The sequence below is a fragment of the Sprattus sprattus genome, assembly GCF_963457725.1.
Source record: "Sprattus sprattus genome assembly, chromosome: 5".
Taxonomy (NCBI): Eukaryota; Metazoa; Chordata; class Actinopteri; order Clupeiformes; family Clupeidae; genus Sprattus; species Sprattus sprattus.
Window position 1 is genome coordinate 20,399,903 of NC_137924.1, and position 9,692 is coordinate 20,409,594.

The 9,692-nt window shown below is 48.2% G+C and overlaps 1 protein-coding gene across 4 annotated transcripts in view; it reads right to left on the minus strand.

The window, feature by feature from the left end:
• Positions 1 to 6,595: 6,595 nt before the first annotated feature.
• The window catches only part of satb2 (SATB homeobox 2), a gene marked incomplete at both ends in the record, with an annotated part of 32,469 nt that continues 29,372 nt past the window's right edge, over positions 6,596 to 9,692 (minus strand). For 2 of the 4 annotated variants that reach the window (XM_080838527.1, XM_080838526.1), the window contains one exon: positions 6,596 to 7,273. In XM_080838527.1, coding sequence (XP_080694653.1) covers positions 6,596 to 7,273 — 678 coding nt within the window. Of the gene's footprint in view, positions 7,292 to 9,692 lie in introns of all 4 variants that reach the window. The other 2 variants (XM_080838524.1, XM_080838525.1) reach the window with 2 other exon arrangements.

Below are 9,692 nucleotides of genomic sequence, written 5' to 3' on the forward strand. Positions count from 1 at the left end.
TTTTGGCTGGGTTGGAGGGGCTATAAGCTGAATTAAGAGCACGTCAGGCAGGACATAAACCTCGCTACACTCCAGTCTGGGTGGTCTGGCCTAGCTGCCGTCTTGGAATGAGGGCTGACTCGTATCCAAGAGCTAACGGATGCAACATCAAATCCTGCCAGGGCCAATGGTTTTATTTCGACACCCCTAAACGCTGTTCTCCCTGCTCCGATAGAGCCCCAACCCCCCATCCCGTCACCCCCCGCTAATGACAACCAGCTTCAGACCTGGAGGGGTGTGTTGGGTGTGTGTGGGGGGGGGGGGGGGGGGGGGGGGAGGGGGTTCAAGCCAGCCAATTGAGCGAATAATAAGTTCAATTAGGAGATTGGGGGCCTGGCGCTGAATGGAAACCAGAGGACAACGCCGCAAGCTGCTCGGGAGGGAGAGGGGGAGAGCGGGGGGGACCGCGGCAGGGAGGCTGGCCTGGCAGGTGGCCAGTCAAGTCAAGAGGCTTCCAACTGGGGTGAGAATTGGAGAGGAGGTGGCCTTTATGCGGTGAGTCTGCTCACCAGGCCAGGAGAGGAGAGACCCATGAAAGGCTGGGCCATCACCTTGTCCGGTTAGTATTGGTAAGTGCCCGGGGCGGACGAGTGTTAAAGTCAGTGTCACAATCAGACAGTAAAAGGTCGGACTGAGAAATGCTGCAGAAAGACTAGGAAAAATCACTCAAGGGGGTTTAGCTTTTGTAAGCTTGCCTCTCATCCGCTGGGAGAGAATAAACTGAAAGGCCCACGTCAGATAAAAACAGCGTCAAAATAGATGAGGCACTATGAGATTTTAAGAGACCATTACTGATGAAAAAGACTTCTAATCAACCTGCTCATTTGTGCAGAGAATAGCCGGGGGCCATCTTTGTGTTTGGGGATAAAAGGATATGTTAAAGTGATGGAGTATTTTGTGGCCTGTTTTGCCTAATGAGGGTTTTTTGGAGTTTATGTTGATGAATGTGGCTTCTACGCATTATTCACTGACCATAACATAGCTGGGACCCGCAACGGCGCACAAACAGATACACCCACCCACACACAACAACCAAAAAAAACCTCCAGTTGTTTATTATTCTCTGGATCACCCATGATGGTCACCCAATGATTGTGATTGTTTTTTAAAATGTACTCTGTACAGCATAAATACACACACTCACACACACACTCGAACTCACACATACACACACACACACACAAACACACACACACACACAAAAGTTACATCGTCATTGACTGTTTCCAGTAAAGGCAGTCCGCGTGCACCCCACGGTCTGTTTTTCCTATTATGGTTTATTTTGATTGCTTTTTATGTACAAATGAAACAGTATTTGGTTCCTGTGGCCACACCACTTGCATGCCCCCGGTCTCTGGCCCCCCCAAAAAAGACAACATGGCATTGTTCTGAAGGCGGGGTGCTATGCTCTTTGAAACGCTGGGACAGCCTTAGAAGAATAAGGATAAAATAATGACGGCTATGGGGGTTTGGTTGAATCCATTAGCCCCCTTTTCCTCACATCACCAGTTAAATAGAAATCCATATAAAACATATGCTGCATTCAGGGAGAAAGAGAGAGAGGGAGAGAAAGAGAGAGAGAGAGAGAGAGGAGAGAGAGAGAGACGGAGACAGAGACAATGATTCACTTTTCAATGGATGCACTTTATTTAAACGACAGCAATTTGAAAAATAAAATATGAAAAAAAAAACAATACACAAACAAAAAAAAGCAATGCACATAAGTTAAAGAGTTAATTATCACTTAGTGATAATGACTATGACTTGATTTACATGGAATATGAAAAATACCAATCCAGGAATGGCAATCCTGATTCACATTGTAGGTGAAATAGAAAGTCGAGATGAAAATGATGGCAGTGGCAAACCTGAAGATCAACTTGATGATTATTATAATGGATTTATCTCAACAATTAGGTGGGGCTTTGTGCTTAGTCAAGAGGCACTGCAAGAAAAACAACTATCCCTCCATTTTATAAGCTCAAGGAAATTAAAATCACATACACATGAAACCATTAGGCGTACACAGTGAAAGTAGCGCTATAGCGTTTAGTGTGGGAGCTTTAAGTTTTCTCAGTCTGTATATATATATATATATATATATATATATATATATACACACATGTTTATATTTGATGACACCATCACATAGGGTTCGCTTTCCTGTTGCCAGCATAAGAGCATTATGTTTTGTAGGGTGTTATGGCCATTTTACTAGCAGTTTCTGATCCTGCCAATATTAAAATGACTGTGAAGCAGCCAGGCTAGAATTGAAAGAGCCAAGATGGCCTCCTAAGAGAGGCACAGGAGTTACAGTCTCATGAGCCTGCTGTTCTTTGAGAACGACCACCTCCTCTATAAGGAGCGATGATCAACGGCAATTAACCGTGGCACCACAGCGTGTGAGCGAGTGATTGTCTGTCGAAGGAGAGAATGACAAACGTGAGACAGAGAGAGAGGCGAGATAGTGAAAGGCAGAAAAGTAGTGGGATAATTGGCACCTGACCTTAACCTACTGCTCATCAGGATCCCAAAGAGCCCATCTTTGTTTCATTTTTCTCTCTTTCATTCATTCACTCGTTCACCCTTTCTTTCTTCCTTCACCTGAATTGGTCTCTCTGGGGGACGGCAGGGGATAGGGGGCGGGACTGCGGCTGGTGAATGTTCCCTCACTCAGAGGCCCAGACTCCCTGCCAGGGCAGGTTAAACACCAGCCTTCAACACTGCTCCGCTCATTACACACACACACACACACACACACACACACACACACACACACACACAAGGGTAATTTGGGAGAAGTGGCGATGCGGTGTGTGTGTGGGGGGGGGGGGGCGAGGGGCAACTCATCAGCATCAATTGTCTTTGGCTGATCTGGGGTGTAGGTTTAGGATTATGGGGAGGGGCTCTAGGGGAGCTGGAAAGGTAATAGCTGGGGGGGGGGTGGGGGGGGCGGGACGCCCAGGGTGAAAGCTGACTGACAAGTTTAAGTGTGGTGTGGTTGACCATCGGAGCTGTGTTAACCTCCTCAGAGCCTTCAGACAGCTGACATTTTACGGGGGAGTGGAGGGGGTGGGATCGGGGGGGGGGGGGGGGGGGGGGCTTCATAGGGTATTTGTGTCTGTTTCATACAATGGGCACAGAAGGACTAGGTTTTCATACAGGCTGACTGAAACCAAACAAACAAACAAACAAACCAAAAAGTAATGCTGTGGAAAAGTAAACAGACGCATGCTCATCTTCGGGTGATTCTTCCTTAAATGGAGAAAGTGACAAGTAGATAGAATTACCTCTTCAACTGAAAATTAGCCTCTCTTAAGTTACGATTCCACTAATCCCTGATGCAGAGCAAGCTGCCCCCTCATACAGTGGACTGATTGCACTAGACCCTATCAATGAGTCCCTAAGTTGTGAGCAGGGAGGTCAAGACTCGAGAAAGAGGTTCCTACGACACCCCCTGTGACTGAAGGCTAAACGGGCCAGGCCCCTCTGAGCCTCCCGGTGTCAGTACTCGTTCCGGGTGAGGCGCTGCAGGCTCTTGCGGGACCCCCGGGGACCGCCCCGTGAACGCCAACGCTTCCATGTGAATTACTGTCACTCCCCACACATGTCTTATTAGAGAACGTTGGCCCTCGCGGCTTTAGGGAGGCCTCTAATCGAATGGGACTGAGAAATGCAGAACAGCCACAGTCACTCTGCGCAGCGTAGCCCGATGCTGGGCCAGTGTTCAGAGTAGTGAACAAGGGAGTGAGAGAGACAGAGGGAGAGAGAGAAAGAGAGGGAGAGAGAAAGAGGGAGAGACAGAGAGGGAGAGGGAGAAAGAAAGTTTATGGGGTGAGTTTTAAACTGGGTTAAACTTTCAATTCAGGCATAAGAAAGCAATCTCAATGTCAAATATCTCCTAATGTGGTACATTGAGGATGTTTGTGAGTGGGTCGTACGCATGCTCGTCATTTCCTCAACGACAGCATATCCACCTTGCATACACTATGTACAGTTTTTCCAGATTTGCCCCAGAAATGGCTGTCATGACTTAGTCACAAATATTCATTAAAAAAGTGCACCCTGGTCATTAAAACGCAACTTTTTTTTATGAAACAACAATTATGGTTTTATATTTAGATTTCATCACAGAAGCTAAAGTGAATGGAACAAAGACATCAGTGTACAAAGAAAAAAGCAGATTGAGAGAGAGGGGTAATAGCATCTACGCTCCAAACATGACGACATAAACTGCTTTACATCATGAAGACAAAGAACAACACAGACCATTAACATCACCTAACTGAATAAAAATAGATGAAAGGTCAGCATCTGATCAGAAGCAGACCGGGAGTCTGTTTTACCGGAACACTCAAGAGAGCAGCTGACTCAAGGCAGCCAATCGGTGCCCTGGATCTACACGTTGCCATGGCAACCCTTTGTGGCATTTCGATACAGGGAGAACTTGTGGCCTTTTGTCTGAGTTCATTTCCAGGTACAGATTCACGTTCACACACAAACATGTTGGTACAGAAGTCAGAGTTCATGGCCAGTGAGTTTTGGCTGGCTCAAACAAAACAAGAAAGATTGTCAACATCTGCAGCAAAAAAAGGTACATTTCAGTTTTATGCTTTTCATAAGTTTGGATTCAGCTCCTGGACTGCCAAATGCTGCAAACTTTGGAAAAGCCCATACGGTAGACAGAAAGAGCTGGCGGTACACAACATCACAGGGTTTGCTCAATAACATCAGTAACTGCTTCTTATTCTCTTTCCATTTTTTGGCAGTGCTGTCCCCTTTCATAAAGTCTCTCATTACCAAAACAACCACTGCGAGCCAAAAGCTGACATTAGACCATGACAAATACAACTAAAAATAACAGTGATGCCTGCAATAACAGCCATAACAACAACAATAATAATAACAATAATCATGGATAAAGATAGTAATAAATAGGGTTGTGGAGTTTATGTGGGTGGGGTTGGTGAAACGGCACACTGAGTACCAGTCAGGGTGGGGGGAGGGTGGACACTGGAGGAGAAAGAGGGGTGGGCTACCGCACATAAAGTGCCTGGTTGTTGACATTTGCTGGATCTCTTTTCTTTTTTTTCCTATTCTTCTGTGGGTAAAAGGCAGGGAGAGGCTGTCCGACTTGCATTGGTCCATACTTACAGAGACCCCCCCCTCGTTAGTTTTGGCTTTTCTAGCTCCCTCTATCATGTTGCCCCTCAGAGTCCTTTTCTCTGGGTGGTTCTGCTTGCTAGGCTAGCAGGTAAGTGCAAAGATAATCAGATGACAGTTGGGGCAACAGAGAATTTCATGTTGTTGTTCTTGTTGTTCTTGTTGTTCTTGTTGTATTTAGAACAACACTCCAGCATTCAAGAACTTAAGAAGTTTTGACACGGATGACAACAGATACGTGTTGGAGACACGGCATTCTAAAATGAAGGGTTGGGATGGGGCAGGATGGGGTTGGGCGGGGGTGTGGTCCATGTCAGAGCAGAGGGGGAGGGGTAATGGTGGGGGGGGGGGGGGCTAATGTGGCTTCACCACACAGGACTGTTGGGAACGATGTGGCTGGTCGGGCGGGGGGCTGGGGGGTTTGAGGGAGGGATGTCTCTCTCTTCAAAGTGGTTGTCGGGCTCGGCGTAGACCACACATGTTTATAATTGGATTGATGGGCTGGGCTGTTGTATACACCCCACAGCCCTCTCTCTACACCACCTCCAGCCTCCACCCTCCTCTTAAACAGTCTCACACAGCCACCCTCTACAAACCCAACCCCGCACCCCCCTCCACCAGACACCAGGAATGCCTTGTCACGGAGAGGAGAGAGGCAAGCCACAGCCGCCTACAGAGCTGTTTGATGGGTCAGGAGCACAGGCTAGTCTGTCCTTGAGGCGGTCCGAAGCTCCATTGTCCTTCTTGCTGCTGAGGTGGAGGAGGGGGGGGCATTTTGACTCAACATGAGGGGTCTGTCTTTCAGTTCAGCACATGCCCAAGGCAGTGTGCTGGGCATAATTGTACTGGTATTTGTCATTGAAAGAGTCTATTTAGTGTTGATAGCAAAGGGAAAGATTGACATGGATGTGTTGTCTTGTAGGAGAAGGTGAAGTAGGAGATGGTGAAATGTCTTTTTTGGATAATAGTATCTAAACACATATTTGTTTGGGTGATTTTGCAGTGGTGCTGCATCAACAGCAAATCAGTAAACTCATGATCACTACAGTGAAATGACAAAGGATTCTCAACACACAGACACACGACTGTCTGTTCACAATTTGATCTACTGTCCTTTGGTACTGATTTCTCTTTGTCAGCCCTCAACAGAATGCAGTGATTTAGTAACCTTCAATATAAGTCTCTTTATGTCTATGGCTGCCAGTCCATGTATACTGGCAATCAATCCCCTATGGCATCTTTCAGTCAGTTCAGTTCAGAGTTCAGAGTTCAGAGCAGACCACTGCTAGCCTTATCCTTTGGACAGTTTAGTGTGTGTCCACCTCTCCCTCCCCTCCCTGCCTGATGCCCCCCCACCCCCTCCCCTCCACCGGGGCTATAACTGCTGGTTGTTTTATCTCTGGTACTCGGCCTGCTCACGTGGGCTGGGGGACGAGCTGCTGGGGGGCAGGGAGCTGGGCCTGGCTGAGCCCAGTGAGTGGGCCTTGTCCTTGCCCTCCTCCATCCCGCCGCTGCTAGGGGTGGGGCTGGAGGTGGAGGAGGAACCCCTTGCTGCTGCTGCTGCAGATGCTGCTCCAGATCCCCCTCCCGCCCCAGCGCCTTCCGGGCCACCGTAGATCTCCTCGTGGCCGTCCTCGCTGGACTCTGCGTCCTCGGAGCCGGAGAGCAGCTCCTCGTCGCGGTACTCGGAAACATCTACGCCGCTGCCCTCACCGCCCAGCTCCTTCAGCCGGCCGTGGTGCTTGACGTGGTAGCGCTGGTTCTGAAAGAACTTGATGATGGTGTGCTTGGGCAGGTCCAGCTGGGCTGACAGAGTGTGGATGGCCTCCTGGTCCGGGTACAGGCCAACATCCTGGATGAAGCTCTGTAGGATGCCTAGCGCCTCGATGGAGATCTTCGTGCGCGAGCGCGGCTTCTTGGCGTTGCTGGCCGCCCCTCCAGGACAGGCTGCTCCCGAGGGCCCCACACCGCCGCTGCTCTGCTGTCCTTCCTCCCCTCCGGAGCTGGGCAGGGGCTCCTCACGCATGGGGGAGTGGTCCTTCAGGGGCTGGGGCGCGTGTCTGTGCAGAGCCTGACGGGGGAAGAAGAACTGATGAGTGGGGCACAGTGACCCCTCTTCAAAGCACCACAGGACAGGCAACGGGTCAGAAACCAGAGCTTAATATACAGGGCAGCCAAGTCTAAGACCTGACTACTAATGATGATTCATCAGGTGACTTCTAATGAACATAATGGGCCCAACTTAATCATTTGTCTGAAGTGAATTATCTGTATATGTGTACCTGTATATGTTTTGTCTATGTACGAAAGCAAAGACATGAAAGAGATACAAACGTTGGACATTTTAAAGGCATAGAAGTTTTCAAGCCCGGCAGAGAGAGAAATAGGGAGAATGGAGAAGTGAAGTGGGGGAAGACAGCAAGAGAGAGAGAGAGAGAGAGAGAGAGAGAGAGAGAGAGAAAAAGCATGAGAAAAGAGGAGGAGACAGTTGTTGGCGGGTGAAGGAGGGAGGGCGGGAGGATAGCGGGTGAGGTAGAGAAAAGCGGGTGAGGGAGAGGGTGTCAGCGTTCTCCGGCAGCTGGAAGGTGCAGCAGCTATCAGAGGCTGTGGCGCTGTCCCGCTGGGTTTATGACCAGGGTGGGTCGCCCAATGCCTCCGCTCTGGAATGCTAAGCTATAAATCTGTGGTGCATTAAAATTAAAGGACCCACATAAAGATAATAGTCATTCGCTTTTCTCTCTCTCCCTTTTCAATAATAACAGGGTATTTTTTAAATAATGCTGAGGGCAAGCCAGACCGTGAAATTGCTTCTATTTCGCTTGTGGGGGCTTTTCGAGGCTGGCTTTTTACAGGAAGTGTGTAGGTTTGTCATATTTTTCCCCACTCTATCCCTCTCTCTCCCTCACCACTGTTTACTATCTTTTTTTATGTTTCAGTGAAACAAGCGGAGGCCACAAAAAGAATTGTGAAAGAGAAATGACAGTGTAAGAGAGAACGAGCATATAATAAAATTGGCCATGTTAAAAGGTTAGTGTTGTCTGGTTGTCCCCCGAGGGACCACACACAAAGAAAGATGTACATCCGCATATATCCACGCACACACACACACACACACACACATGCACACTCGAAACCACTCACTCACACACGCATACAGAGAGACACATATACAAACATACACACACACACAAGTACACACACGTCCACACACGTCCACACACACACACACACACACAAACGCAAACACACGTCCACACACACATACACACACACACACACACACACACACACACACACAGGCTAATGATCTGGTGTGCAGTGTTACAGTGAGGGGCCCTGGCCTCCCACTTGTCTGGGCTAGCGCAGGCACGGGGGGACAGTAATGAAGAGTGCTTGAGCCAAGATTGAGAGGCTCCTTAACTCCGAATCAGCCCAGTACACTCCAAATCAAGCTCTGCTAAAGCCATGAAAATCAGCCCCCTTACAATGCCTCTAGTGCCCCTCAAACACACTTTCTCAGGGTACTCCTTACACACACTGTGACACATACACTCACACACACACAAACAGACATATACACACACACGGATACAAACTGAAACACATAGAAAGAGAAGGGGGAGGGATACAAACAGACACATATAAAAACACACATGTACATACAGACAGACACACACCCACAAATGTACATACAGACACACACACACACACACACACACACATGTACATAAAGACACACACACACACACACACATGTACATACAGACACACACACACACACCCACATCTGAAAAAAAAGGTGCCACCCCTAAGCCTCGCCTTTGGATGGGAGTTACTTTTCTTCTCTTTCTGATGGCAACATCCCACACCCCTCCGAAACTGCAAACTGCTCTCTCCTTTTAACCGTCGAACAGGGATTTGCCTTGAGAGTTCATCTCCTCTCTCCCCAGCATCCCACCCCTTCTTTAATATTTTTTTCAAACATAACGAGGCAAATTACGGAACAGAACTATGAAAGAATTATAGAACATTAAACATTCAGCTGATTCTTAATGAGGGCTTTGCCTCCAGGGGAACAGACAGAGCAGCGAGGTGGGGCGCGGGGGGGGGGGGGTTAGGCGCACCCCCACTAGAGGCACCATTAACACACAGATAAATATGTAATGATGGGAGAGACACTTTTCTGTTGGTTTTCTGCGTGACTTCACCTTCTGCATTTATCAGCCTGTTCTGTAATTTCCTCTCTGATGCTTTATGTGTGTGTGTGTGTGTGTGTGTGTGTGTGTGTGTGTGTGTGTGTGTGTGTGTGTGTGTGTGTGTGTGCACGCGTGTGTGTGTGTGTGTGTGTGTGTGTGTTTGTGTGCGTGTGTGTGTGTGTGTTTGTGTGTGTGTGTATATGTGTGTATGTTTGGGAATTTGCTAGTATGTGTGTGCATCCTCACAATTTAAACACCCTAATATGTACCTATACCCTATATGGGAAAGACAGG